The 14,906-nt window shown below is 42.8% G+C and overlaps 1 protein-coding gene and 1 non-coding gene across 2 annotated transcripts; both read right to left on the bottom strand.

Moving 5' to 3' along the window:
* Positions 1–1,911: 1,911 nt before the first annotated feature.
* On the bottom strand, positions 1,912–14,562 carry LOC131928612 (phospholipase A and acyltransferase 4-like). The gene is made up of 7 exons (XM_059284685.1): positions 14,227–14,562; positions 13,258–13,402; positions 11,082–11,223; positions 9,732–9,861; positions 6,080–6,169; positions 2,765–2,854; positions 1,912–2,014 (listed from the first exon to the last, which is right to left on the bottom strand). Exons 2-7 carry the CDS (start codon positions 13,379–13,381, stop codon positions 1,982–1,984), a joined length of 609 nt encoding a protein of 202 aa, XP_059140668.1. The 5' UTR covers positions 13,382–13,402; positions 14,227–14,562; the 3' UTR covers positions 1,912–1,981.
* Trnal-aag (transfer RNA leucine (anticodon AAG)) lies at positions 13,910–13,991 on the bottom strand. Its single transcript has one exon. It is a non-coding gene; the product is annotated as a tRNA-Leu (tRNA).
* Positions 14,563–14,906: the final 344 nt, after the last annotated feature.

The following is a 14,906-nucleotide window of genomic DNA, read 5'->3' as shown; positions in this document are numbered from 1 at the left end:
GTCGACAAATTGTTTTACAAGTTTGGAGTGTATGTTACAGCGCTGCGGGACTGTCGGGCGATTAAAGTAACGTAACGTCTTCTACGGATCGCATTTCTCCAGGTGGAGGGATGGGAAGGGGCGTCTTTAAAAAAATCCTCCCCCCCCCCTAGGGCCGGCATACCTATAAGGCGAACTAGGCGGTCGCCTAGGGCGCTGACCGTAGGGAGGGGGCGCCAAAATGGGTTGGAAAGCAAATTGAAAGTTTAAGGGGGGTGCAAATCGAAAGTTTGAGGGTGGGGTGCAAATCGAAAATTTGTCCCCGGGCGCCGGGAATGGTCGCTAAGCCTCTGATAATACGGGGTCACGAAAAAAATTGCGGTGGGGGGGGGGGGGCGCTTTTAATAAGTTTTGCCTAGGGCGCTAAATAACCTGGCGCCGGCACTGCCCCCCCCCCCCCCCCCTACCATTATTTGTCTAAACTAAACTGCGCATCTGTTTTTAGTTGTTTTTTATTTGATAAATTAAATATTAGGATTGTAACACATTTTATTCAAACAATGTAAAGCAATGCCAATAGATTTTACATCAAACATCGGTGGTACTGAGTATGTATGGCATGAGTATATCAACAGTGAATGTCTACGTTGAATGTTGGTCGTGTTTGGTAAGTAAACAAAGGAATGTACATAATCTAACATCAGTGTGTTACATACATGACATTTTGTAGTGTAGTGGTCAAACTTGACATTTTGTAGTGTAGTTGTCGAAAATAACATTTTGTAGTGTAGTGGTCGAACTTGACATTTTGTAGTGTAGTGGTCAAACTTGACATTTTGTAGTGTAGTGGTCAAACTTGACATTTTGTAGTGTAGTGGTCAAACTTGACATTTTGTAGTGTAGTTGTCGAAAATAACATTTTGTAGTGTAGTGGTCAAACTTGACATTTTGTAGTGTAGTGGTCAAACTTGACATTTTGTAGTGTAGTGGTCAAACTTGACATTTTGTAGTGTAGTGGTTAAACTTGACATTTTGTAGTGTAGTGGTCAAACTTGACATTTTGTAGTGTAGTGGTCAAACTTGACATTTTGTAGTGTAGTGGTCAAACTTGACATTTTGTAGTGTAGTGGTTAAACTTGACATTTTGTAGTGTAGTGGTTAAACTTGACATTTTGTAGTGTAGTGGTCAAACTTGACATTTTGTAGTGTAGTGGTCAAACTTGACATTTTGTAGTGTAGTGGTCAAACTTGACATTTTGTAGTGTAGTGGTCAAACTTGACGTTTTGTAGTGTAGTGGTCAAACTTGACATTTTGAAGGGTAGTGGTCAAACTTGACATTTTGTAGTGTAGTTGTCAAACTTGACATTTTGTAGTGTAGTGGTCAAACTTGACATTTTGTAGTGTAGTTGTCGAAAATAACATTTTGTAGTGTAGTGGTCAAACTTGACGTTTTGTAGTGTAGTGGTCAAACTTGACGTTTTGTAGTGTAGTGGTCAAACTTGACGTTTTGTAGTGTAGTGGTCAAACTTGACATTTTGTAGTGTAGTGGTTAAATATGACATCTTGTAGTTTAGTAGTCAAACATGACATTTTGTAGTGTACTGGTCAAACATGACATTTTGTAGTGTAGTGGTCAAACATGACATTTTGTAGTGTAGTGGTCAAACATGACATTTTGTAGTGTAGTGGTCAAACATGGCATTTGTTAATGTAGTGGTCAAATATGACATTTTGTACTTCAACCTAAAGTAGCGTTAGGCTACAATATGACATTTAAGTCAGTCAGCTCTGACATTAGTGTCATGAGATGACAAGAGTTTCTTTCATGCATCTCTTCTACCGCCCCCCCCTCCCCCGAGCGAAATGAAATGTGTATAGAAAATATATACTTTTAACAGTGTCCGTCACCCCCCCCCCCCCGGAGAAAAAAATCTGGAAGAAACACTGGAGATGACATGTGGCAGTTATGACGTGTGACAGTTATGACCTTTGTCAGTCATGTCATGGTTTTGGCTGTTGTTTGAGGTTGGAGAGCTGTAAATAAAACAACAAAAACTAAGTCAGATCACATGATGCCCGTCAGAAACCGTTTTACACTAAATATTTCTGCACCCTTGTTTAAGTTGTAACTATTGTTAGGTTGTTGCACGTAGTTTTTAAACTCCACTAATTTAAAATTAACAAAAATTTGTCCCAACACATTGATATCAGTTTTATGTCTCCAGCTTCATTAGGGGCTAAGATATGGCCTTTTAAAAAATGTGTGGGTGCGGCAACACAGAGGCGTAGCGACCACTACCGGCGCCCGGGGACGCACTTTCAATTTGCCCCCCCCCCCCCATATATTTATATTTATAATTCAAAACTGCAACTAAAATGAGCTATTATATTTTTTTCAACCCATTTTGGCGCCCCCAAGGTCGGCGCCCGGGGACATATGTACCCGACCCCCCCCCCCCCCTCGCTACGCCTCTGCGGCAACAACAGCTTAGACCTGCGTAATTCAAGGCAATACTATTATTTTAGTTCAGAAATCAATTCTCAATATAAACTAAAAAGAAAGAACAAAAAACTAATAGAGAAGGTTTAAATTCGTTACTTTTTTCCCCCTTTTAATGACAGGGTTGTCCGTCAATTTTATTCTAAAAACTAACAGAGTTATCGGCCTGCGTTATTCTAAATCCTAAACTAACAGTTATCGGCCCGCGTTATTCTAAGAAGTTGCATAGAAGAGAAATGTGAACGGTTGTAAAGTAGAGTTAGCAGAGAAAAACCTTCTCTCACCTCTTCGTTTCTCTTTCTCTCTATGTGAGAGTTGAGAGAATTGGACACGGCATCACAAAAGGTCAGCACGGCCTCAGCTGCTTGTTTTCCCTGGAGGTCAAATGGGTGCCTCGTTATCAGAGGGTAGACGGTGGGTGACACGATTGGGTAGGTGGAGCAGATTGTGATGTGATGGTATTATGACTGGTTCGTTAATTGTAAGGGTATTGTGACTGGTTCATTTTTTGTAAGGGCATTGTGATTGGTTCATTAATTGTAAGGGCATTGTGACTGGTTCATTAATTGTAAGGGCATTGTGACTGGTTCGTTAATTGTAAGGGCATTGTGATTGGTTCATTAATTGTAAGGGCATTGTGACTGGTTCATTAATTGTAAGGGCATTGTGGCTGGTACATTAATTGTAAGGGCACTGTGACTGGTTCATTAATTGTAAGGGCATTGTGATTGGTTCATTAATTGTAAGGGCATTGTGACTGGTTCATTAATTGTAAGGGCATTGTGGCTGGTACATTAATTGTAAGGGCATTGTGACTGGTTCATTAATTGTAATGTGACTGGTTCATTAATTGTAAGGGTATTGTGACTGGTTCATTAATTGTATTGTGACTGGTTCATTAATTGTATTGTGACTGGTTCATTAATTGTATTGTGACTGGTTCATTAATTGTATTGTGACTGGTTCATTAATTGTATTGTGACTGGTTCATTAATTGTATTGTGACTGGTTCATTAATTGTATTGTGACTGGTTCATTTATTGTAAGGGCGTTGTGACTGGTTCATTAATTGTATTGTGACTGGTTCATTAATTGTATTGTGACTGGTTTATTAATTGTATTGTGACTGGTTCATTAATTGTATTGTGACTGGTTCATTATTTGTATTGTGACTGGTTCATTAATTGTAATGTGACTGGTTCATTTATTGTATTGTGACTGGTTTATTAATTGTATTGTGACTGGTTCATTAATTGTATTGTGACTGGTTCATTAATTGTAATGTGACTGGTTCATTAATTGTATTGTGACTGGTTCATTAATTGTATTGTGACTGGTTCATTAATTGTATTGTGACTGGTTCATTAATTGTATTGTGACTGGTTCATTAATTGTATTGTGACTGGTTCATTAATTGTATTGTGACTGGTTCATTAATTGTATTGTGACTGGTTCATTAATTGTATTGTGACTGGTTTATTAATTGTATTGTGACTGGTTCATTAATTGTATTGTGACTGGTTCATTAATTGTAATGTGACTGGTTCATTAATTGTATTGTGACTGGTTCATTAATTGTAATGTGACTGGTTCATTAATTGTATTGTGACTGGTTTATTAATTGTATTGTGACTGGTTCATTAATTGTATTGTGACTGGTTCATTAATTGTAATGTGACTGGTTCATTAATTGTATTGTGACTGGTTCATTAATTGTATTGTGACTGGTTCATTAATTGTATTGTGACTGGTTCATTAATTGAATTGTGACTGGTTCATTAATTGTATTGTGACTGGTTCATTAATTGTATTGTGACTGGTTCATTAATTGTAATGTGACTGGTTCATTAATTGTATTGTGACTGGTTCATTAATTGTATTGTGACTGGTTTATTAATTGTATTGTGACTGGTTCATTAATTGTATTGTGACTGGTTCATTAATTGTAATGTGACTGGTTCATTAATTGTATTGTGACTGGTTCATTAATTGTAATGTGACTGGTTCATTAATTGTATTGTGACTGGTTTATTAATTGTATTGTGACTGGTTCATTAATTGTATTGTGACTGGTTCATTAATTGTAATGTGACTGGTTCATTAATTGTATTGTGACTGGTTCATTAATTGTATTGTGACTGGTTCATTAATTGTATTGTGACTGGTTCATTAATTGAATTGTGACTGGTTCATTAATTGTATTGTGACTGGTTCATTAATTGTATTGTGACTGGTTCATTAATTGTAATGTGACTGGTTCATTAATTGTATTGTGACTGGTTCATTAATTGTAATGTGACTGGTTCATTAATTGTAATGTGACTAGTTCATTAATTGTATTGTGACTGGTTCATTAATTGTATTGTGACTGGTTCATTAATTGTATTGTGACTGGTTCATTAATTGTATTGTGACTGGTTCATTTATTGTAAGGGGGTTGTGACTGGTTCATTAATTGTATTGTGACTGGTTCATTAATTGTATTGTGACTGGTTTATTAATTGTATTGTGACTGGTTCATTAATTGTATTGTGACTGGTTCATTAATTGTAATGTGACTGGTTCATTAATTGTATTGTGACTGGTTCATTAATTGTAATGTGACTGGTTCATTAATTGTATTGTGACTGGTTTATTAATTGTATTGTGACTGGTTCATTAATTGTATTGTGACTGGTTCATTAATTGTAATGTGACTGGTTCATTAATTGTATTGTGACTGGTTCATTAATTGTATTGTGACTGGTTCATTAATTGTATTGTGACTGGTTCATTAATTGTATTGTGACTGGTTCATTAATTGTATTGTGACTGGTTCATTAATTGTATTGTGACTGGTTCATTAATTGTATTGTGACTGGTTCATTAATTGTATTGTGACTGGTTCATTAATTGTATTGTGACTGGTTTATTAATTGTATTGTGACTGGTTCATTAATTGTATTGTGACTGGTTCATTAATTGTAATGTGACTGGTTCATTAATTGTATTGTGACTGGTTCATTAATTGTAATGTGACTGGTTCATTAATTGTATTGTGACTGGTTTATTAATTGTATTGTGACTGGTTCATTAATTGTAATGTGACTGGTTCATTAATTGTATTGTGACTGGTTCATTAATTGTAATGTGACTGGTTCATTAATTGTATTGTGACTGGTTTATTAATTGTATTGTGACTGGTTCATTAATTGTATTGTGACTGGTTCATTAATTGTAATGTGACTGGTTCATTAATTGTATTGTGACTGGTTCATTAATTGTAATGTGACTGGTTCATTAATTGAATTGTGACTGTTTCATTAATTGTATTGTGACTGGTTCATTAATTGTATTGTGACTGGTTCATTAATTGTATTGTGACTGGTTCATTAATTGTAATGTGACTGGTTCATTAATTGTATTGTGACTGGTTCATTAATTGTAATGTGACTGGTTCATTAATTGAATTGTGACTGTTTCATTAATTGTATTGTGACTGGTTCATTAATTGTATTGTGACTGGTTCATTAATTGTATTGTGACTGGTTCATTAATCGCTTAAAGGGCATTTTTAAAGGTTAAAAAATTATTGAAGGTTTCAGTAAATAGTTACTCACCTGGGGAGTTTTAGAACTCGCAACATATTTGGCAACGGCGTCTTTAAAAGCTGAGCCAACTTTTTTTCCAAACTCCAGACTTTTGTCCGACTGTAAGAAAAAAAAAGTTTTCAATTACTTTATCGAGAGCTGTTTCATGTAGTCAAAATGTGGACTGGTCAATTAAGTTAGTTGGAATTGTACCCCGGTCAAACGATAGGCGCGTATCTTGACTAGCCTCTACTATCTATGTACAACATTGATTAATAGCGCATACCTTGACCAGTCTCTACCCCCCTCCATGTAAAACATTGCCCAATAGTGCGTACTTTGACCAACCTCTACCCCCTCCCCCCACACCTGTACCCTGATGCCATCCTCACCTGTAGTGACCTAGCCTTGCCGTACCTACACCAGTCTCTACCCCCCCCCCCCACACCTGTACCCTCACCTGTAGTGACCTAGCCTTGCCGTACCTACACCAGTCTCTACCCCCCCCACCTGTACCCTCACCTGTAGTGACCTAGCCTTGCCGTACCTACACCAGTCTCTACCCCCCCCCCACACCTGTACCCTGATGCCAAGCTCACCTGTAGTGACCTAGCCTTGCCGTACCTACACCATTCTCTACCCCCCCCACACCTGTACCCTCACCTGTAGTGACCTAGCCTTGCCGTACCTACACCAGTCTCTACCCCACACACCTGTACCCTCACCTGTAGTGACTAGCCTTGACGTACCTACACCAGTCTCTACCCCCCCCCCACACCTGTACCCTCACCTGTAGTGACCTAGCCTTGACGTACCTACACCAGTCTCTACCCCCCCCACCTGTACCCTCACCTGTAGTGACTAGCCTTCACGTACCTACACCAGTCTCTACCCCCCCCCCCCACACCTGTACCCTCACCTGTAGTGACCTAGCCTTGCCGTACCTACACCAGTCTCTACCCCCCCACACCTGTACCCTGATGCCATCCTCACCTGTAGTGACCTAGCCTTGCCGTACCTACACCAGTCTCTACCCCCCCCCCCCCCACACCTGTACCCTCACCTGTAGTGACCTAGCCTTACCGTACCTACACCAGTCTCTACCCCCCCCCCCCACACCTGTATCATCACCTGTAGTGACCTAGCCTTGCCGTACCTACACCAGTCTCTACCCCCCCCCCCCCACACCTGTACCCTCACCTGTAGTGACCTAGCCTTGCCGTACCTACACCAGTCTCTACCCCCCTCCACACCTGTACCCTCACCTGTAGTGACCTAGCCTTGCCGTACCTACACCAGTCTCTACCCCCCACACCTGTACCCTCACCTGTAGTGACCTAGCCTTGCCGTACCTACACCAGTCTCTCCCCCCCCCACACACCTGTACCCTCACCTGTAGTGACCTAGCCTTGCCGTACCTACACCAGTCTCTACCCCCCCCCCACACACCTGTACCCTCACCTGTAGTGACCTAGCTTTGCCGTACCTACACCAGTCTCTACCCCCCCCCCACACCTGTACACTGATGCCATCCTCACCTGTAGTGACCTAGCCTTGCCGTACCTACAACAGTCTCTACCCCCCCCCCCCCCCACAAACCTGTACCCTCACCTGTAGTGACCTAGCCTTGCCGTACCTACACCAGTCTCTACCCCCCCCACACACCTGTACCCTCACCTGTAGTGACCTAGCTTTGCCGTACCTACACCAGTCTCTACCCCCCCACACCTGTACCCTGATGCCATCCTCACCTGTAGTGACCTAGCCTTGCCGTACCTACACCAGTCTCTACCCCCCCGCCACACCTGTACCCTCACCTGTAGTGACCTAGCCTTGCCGTACCTACACCAGTCTCTACCCCCCCCCCCTCACACACCTGTACCCTCACCTGTAGTGACCTAGCCTTGCCGTACCTACAGCAGTCTCTACCCCCCCCCCCCACCACACCTGTACCCTCACCTGTAGTGACCTAGCCTTGCCGTACCTACACCAGTCTCTACCCCCCCCCCCCCCCCACACCTGTACCCTCACCTGTAGTGACCTAGCCTTGCCGTACCTACACCAGTCTCTACCCCCCCCCACCTGTACCCTCACCTGTAGTGACCTAGCCTTGCCGTACCTACACCAGTCTCTACCCCTACCCCCCCCCCCCACACCTGTATCATCACCTGTAGTGACCTAGCCTTGCCGTACCTACACCAGTCTCTACCCCCCACACCTGTACCCTCACCTGTAGTGACCTAGCCTTGCCGTACCTACACCAGTCTCTACCCCCCCCCCCACACCTGTACCCTCACCTGTAGTGACCTAGCCTTGCCGTACCTACACCAGTCTCTACCCCCCCCCCCACACCTGTACCCTCACCTGTAGTGACCTAGCCTTGCCGTACCTACACCAGTCTCTACCCCCCCCCCCCACACACACACCTGTACCCTCACCTGTAGTGACCTAGCCTTGCCGTACCTACACCAGTCTCTACCCCCCCCCCCCACACCTGTACCCTCACCTGTAGTGACCTAGCCTTGCCGTACCTACACCAGTCTCTACCCCCCACACCTGTACCCTGATGCCATCCTCACCTGTAGTGACCTAGCCTTGCCGTACCTACACCAGTCTCTACCCCCCCCCCCCCCACACCTGTACCCTCACCTGTAGTGACCTAGCCTTGCCGTACCTACACCAGTCTCTACCCCCCCTCACACACCTGTACCCTCACCTGTAGTGACCTAGCCTTGCCGTACCTACACCAGTCTCTACCCCCCCCCCCCCCACACCTGTACCCTTACCTGTAGTGACCTAGCCTTGCAGTACCTACACCAGTCTCTACCCCCCCCCCCCACCTGTACCCTCACCTGTAGTGACCTAGCCTTGCCGTACCTACACCAGTCTCTACCCCCCCACCACCTGTACCCTGATGCCATCCTCACCTGTAGTGACCTAGCCTTGCCGTACCTACACCAGTCTCTACCCCCCCCCACACCTGTACCCTCACCTGTAGTGACCTAGCCTTGCCGTACCTACACTAGTCTCTACCCCCCAACACCTTTACCCTCACCTGTAGTGACCTAGCCTTGCCGTACCTACACCAGTCTCTACCCCCCCACACCTGTACCCTCACCTGTAGTGACCTAGCCTTGCCGTACCTACACCAGTCTCTACCCCCCACACACCTGTACCCTCACCTGTAGTGACCTAGCCTTGCCGTACCTACACCAGTCTCTACCCCCCCCCCCCCCACACCTGTACCCTCACCTGTAGTGACCTAGCCTTGCCGTACCTACACCAGTCTCTACCCCCCCCCCACACACCTGTACCCTCACCTGTAGTGACCTAGCCTTGCCGTACCTACACCAGTCTCTACCCTCCCCCCACACCTGTACCCTCACCTGTAGTGACCTAGCCTTGCCGTACCTACACCAGTCTCTACCCCCCACACACACCTGTACCCTCACCTGTAGTGACCTAGCCTTGCCGTACCTACACCAGTCTCTACCCCCCCCCCCACACACACACCTGTACCCTGATGCCATCCTCACCTGTAGTGACCTAGCCTTGCCGTACCTACACCAGTCTCTACCCCCCCCCCCCCCACACCTGTACCCTCACCTGTAATGACCTAGCCTTGCCGTACCTACACCAGTCTCCCCCCCCAGCCCCTCCCCCCACACACCTGTACCCTCACCTGTAGTGACCTAGCCTTGCCGTACCTACACCAGGTAGCGAAGTGCTCACAGTTGCTAAAGACAAGGTCGTAACCCCTTGACCCGAGCTTACTCTTGGCGTTCTCAAGAATATCTTTAACTGGCAGCGGACTGTGGAATGGATTTTAAATATTCACCTAACATTGGGCCGTCCATATACCAGAGGTATACCTGGAGGCATTGGCGTAGCCAGGATCATTTCATGGGGTGGGGTGGGGGGGTGGGTGGGGGTTTCAAATTTTTACCCGGGGACAACTTTTTGATTTGCACCCCCCCCCTCAAACTTTCGATTTGCACCCTCCCCCCCCCCCCCCTCAAACTTTCGATTTGCACCCCCCCCCCCCTCAAACTTTCGATTTACACCCCCCTCATACTTTATACTTATATATATATATATATATATATATATATATATATATATATATATATATATATATATATATATATATATATATATATATATATATATATATATATATATATATATATATATATATATATACTGAGGGGTCTATGGTGGGGGGTTATGACCCCCCCCCCCTAACCCCCCTGCCTACGCCACTGCCGGGAGGAAAAGTATTAGACAGGAGGGTGATACAGCACCCAAAAGTCCTGAGTTCGGATCCAGATTGACTAACTCTAAACCAAAGAGTTTTAGCAAACAAAAAATTCTAGATTGCCCTATCGGAGTTTTTACATAAAAAAATAAATAGTAATTTAGATTTCTCCCTGGCCGCATCAAGTGAGCCGACTCAGCTCTGGCAAGTACCTGGCAATACGGGGTAGGGGGGGGGTAAAGACGGCTTGGCATAATGCGGACTGTAGGTGGAGAAGAAACAAATTAATAAACTCTACTTCGTCTGTAATCATGGGCCGTCAATTTTTGAAGAAAACTTTTTTTTAAGTTTAAAAATAACCAGTTTTAGTTCATGTCAAAATTTAGAAGAAAAGAAAATCTAAGCTGAAATATATCAAGGGCTAACAACCCGTCGACCCGCGGGCCGCATGCGGTCTGCAAGAAATCTGAAAAAAAAATTGTTTTGTAAGAACGCCGATAGGACAATCTAGCTTTTTTTGTTGTTGCTGTTTTTGCTAAAGCTCTGAGATTTAGTAATCAGGTTATGGCTAGGGTAGCAGTACCAGAAATATAATGTCCACGCTTCTTATCGGCCTTCTTACAAGTATAACTGAAACATAATGCATGTCATCAACTAGAGAGTGACGTTTACATCAGCGTGTACATGATAATACCTGGACGTGACATGTGACATGTAACATGTGACATGTAACACGTGACCTGTGACCTGTGACATGTGACATGTGACACTTACCTGAGCTCCTTGTCCAAAGCGTTGTTGACCAGGACCTGACTGGTGCCCGTGACCTTGTGTACGTCATCGACCCTGATCTCTGGTACCTCGCTGGCATTGAAATCTCCGGACTTGGTGGCGAAGTGGGTCACCTGGTCTTTACCTGGGGTATGCCGGGAGGTTAGATGGGTGGGGCCTTGTGGGGGGGGGGGGGAGTCGTACATATACCTGAGGCATGTTGGGATAAGATGTGTTAGATGGGAGGTGTCTGGGGGGAGGGGGGTCGTCCATTAAGGAATACTATCTATATTGTTAGTCTGTGTGCGGGTGTGGTTAAGACATGTGGCAATAAGTGACGTCAATGGGGGGGGGGGGGATTTTTAAAAAGTGTAAGGTCACACTATTGCATTTTCCCATGTTTTCTTTAACTTGCTTTCGCGTCTGTTTGGTTCTCCAATCAAATCTTGCGATCGAAATTTCGGGCACTTCCCGGTTAGCTAGCGCGCTGAAATTTTCAGGGAAGCTTTGTTTCCGATGACCATAAAATATTCAATTGTTATTATTACTAAATTGATCCATGGAAACATTTTATTGATCATTTTAGGCCGCTATATAATTGTACAAAAACGTGGGGGAAAAGGGACATAACCCAGTAACTGTAATTTGATGAAAACAAGGTTCGGGACTCTCCCTCTTTTTGCTTACTGACTAGTGTTCACGCAGTGTTTGTGTACAAACAACCAGAACGTAACAACTGGTGGCCAGTATGGGGGAGACGATATGGTCGAGTGGTTGGGCACACGATTGCTATCCCACTCGGCGCGGGTTCAAATCTATGTGTTCTAGTCAGCAACGTATTCACACAACGTGTTTTTTACGAGTTGTCTTTTTACGAGACTTTAATGCTATACAACTTTTACGAGATTTTAATGCAAACAAACAGACAAAGACTAAAAAGTAGAAAATAATAATCATTAAAAAAGTTTTTAAAAACCCACGTTTTCTGATTGAACTAAAAAGTAGAAAATAAATGTTATACATCACAATAATGCAAGCGATCACTCTACTATAAGCGATCAAAAACGTGGGGCGCCGTGATTTTCTTACAGTTTCTAATACTATTGACTTTTATTAGGGAGCTTGTAGAGAGTCAACAGTATTAGAAACTGTAAGAAAATCACGGCGCCCCACGTTTTTGATCGCTTATAGTAGAGTGATCGCTTGCATTATTGTGATGTATAACATTTATTTTCTACTTTTTAGTTCAATCAGAAAACGTGGGTTTTTAAAAACTTTTTTAATGATTATTATTATAAGTACATTTTTAAAATGAATTGTAGCAATTAATATTACTTCTCAAGTTTGGACATTTACTATGCATATCGAAATGAGTACGCCAACCTACGTTGTGAGTATCCCAATAACAGTGTGTATGTGAAGACATTACCTGTAACGACCTGTGAGCTCAAACCTACTGAAGCATCCTACCATTAAACACAAATCTACCTCCCAGTAAACAAACCTACCTGTAACAACCTCCCAATAAACACAAACCTACCTGTATCAACCTCCCAATAAACACAAACCTACCTGTAACAACCTCCCAATAAACACAAACCTACCTCAAAATAACCTCTTAGTAAACACAAACCTACCTGTAACAACCTCCTATTTTACACAAACCTACATGTAACAACCTCTCAGTAAACACAAACTTACCTGTAACATCCTCCCTTAAACACAACCTACCTGTAACAACCTACCAATAAACACAAACCTACCTGTAACAACCTACCAATAAACACAAACCTACCCGTAACAACCTCCAAGTAAACACAAACCTACCTGTAAAAAACCTCCCAGTAAACACAAACCTACCTGTAAAACCCTCCCAACAAACACAAACTACCTGTAACAAACCTCCCAATAAACACAAACCTACCTCTAAAAAACCTCTTAGTAAACACAAACTTACCTGTAACATCCTCCCTTAAACACAATCTACATGTAACAACCTCCCAGTAAACACAAACCTACCTGTAACAACCTCCCAGTAAACACAAACCTTACCTGTAACAACCTCCCAGTAAACACAAACCTACCTGTAACAACCCCCAACAAACACAAACCTACCAGAAACAACCTCCCACTAAACACAAACCTACCTGTAACAACCTACCAGTAAACACAAACCTACCTGTATAAACCGCCCAGTGTGAGTACATCAATCTCTTAAACTCCAGTAGGTCACCGAGCTTGACCTGAGCCAGGACCTGCTTGTTGTGGCTCTTCCAACGCTCATCAGGAGCCGCAGTGGCCATAATGGCGGCTAATACAATCAGCTGTTGATGTAAACAAAGTAGAAATCTGAGCCATAATGGCGGCCACTTCAGTCAGTTGTTGATATAAACAAAGTAGAAATAGGAGCCAAAATGGCGGCTAATACAGTCAGCTGTTGATATAAACAAAGTAGAAATGGGAATCAAAATGGCGACTGCTTCAGTTTGCTGTTAATATAAATAAAGTAGGGTGCGTATATATTTCCTATTTAAATTTTAAAAAAAAATATTTTTCTATTTCAACCATGGGCGGTGGGCGGGAGTGCATGAAAGAAACCTTCGCTAGGATTAGTGCAGACCCTTATTTTAATCGTGACCTTAGCTTTTACTGACCCGAAACCAAAATCTTAAAACCGTTAAATAAGTATGGAAAACACGATACAACGTTTTACGAGAACCACTAGTTCTAGTTTCAAAATTTTGCTTTTATGCAAATGATCCATACATGCAAACATATTGAAATATACGTGCACACTATACATGATACATCTTTTCCCAACTCTACAAAAATGGCAGCGGTGGGATTCGAACCCACGCCTCCGAAGAGACTGGTGCCTTAAACCAGCGCCTTAGACCGCTCGGCCACGCTACCTACATAGATATTTATAGTATTATTTTTAGTAGAATAATTAATTACAAAGTGTTACAGTTTTCACTGATATCATATAATAACCTATTTTCTAAACGGCGATTTCTGCCATTAGAGTTCAACATGAAGCGAGCTAATCGATAAGTATCGATCTATCAACTACACATACTATATATAGCCTAGTAGATCTGCTCGTTTGGATGTAGTACTGACGTCATTGTAAACTAGATCTACTTACTTGTTAGATCTAACGTAGACAGATGATTCCTCATAGAAATCTCCACATTTCCACACATAAGCTACAGCCTAAGTTTGAGTTTTCTCGTAAAACCATAATGAGTAGCGCAGCCTTGTGTACAAGTAATGTCGTCTGCTTTCCAGACACAGGCCACAGTTGTAACCAATCACACAGCGCAATGTATTACGGGGAAATCCCTCTGCGCTAAAAAAATTAGATTGTTTAAATTTCCAAGAAAACGGAATAATAAAATGTATTCAAATATATTTTTTTTTACTTTTTAGATGCAATTTGATTCGAGCTGGCTACACATCTACACAAACACACAACATTGTTGTCGTGCAGAGATCGTGTAGCACAGCTACACATCGACCAATGAATGAACGGGAAATAAGCCTTCGACCTTTGACCTAGATAAGCTGTTGATGACAAGCGAGCAGCTGTTGGTTTAACACGCGCAAGAGATTTGTGTTGTTTGTTGTGCTGATACTAAACAAACAGTGGTAGCCAATTGTTCTCTCATTGTATACAGTCTCGTTTAACTTATTCTCTTTATTCTCTTTCTAATACTCTTTCTTTTATTTTTGTTTTCTCTTTTCGCATTTCCCCTCCATTCTACGATTGATGTTTTGATTACCCCATAATGTATAGCCCAGGGGTCGGCAACCTGCGGCTCGCGA

This window comes from Physella acuta, unplaced genomic scaffold (genome assembly GCF_028476545.2).
Source record: "Physella acuta isolate Inbredline_101_S28 unplaced genomic scaffold, ASM2847654v3 ptg001526l, whole genome shotgun sequence".
Lineage (NCBI taxonomy): Eukaryota > Metazoa > Mollusca > Gastropoda > Physidae > Physella > Physella acuta.
The sequence above is the reverse complement of the archived record's forward strand: the minus strand, read 5'-3'. Positions and strand labels throughout refer to the sequence as shown.

Bases quoted from the DNA above. Each gene is read 5' to 3' on its own strand.
- LOC131928612 (XM_059284685.1), bottom strand. From the start codon at position 13,381: ATGGCCACTGCGGCTCCTGATGAGCGTTGGAAGAGCCACAACAAGCAG. The intron at 9,862-11,081 runs GTAAGTGTCACA...TCCATTCCACAG, and splicing joins GCTTTGGACAAGGAGCTCAG to TCCGCTGCCAGTTAAAGATA. The intron at 2,015-2,764 runs GTGAGAGAAGGT...TTTTATTTACAG, and splicing joins AGAGAAAGAGAAACGAAGAG to CTCTCCAACCTCAAACAACA.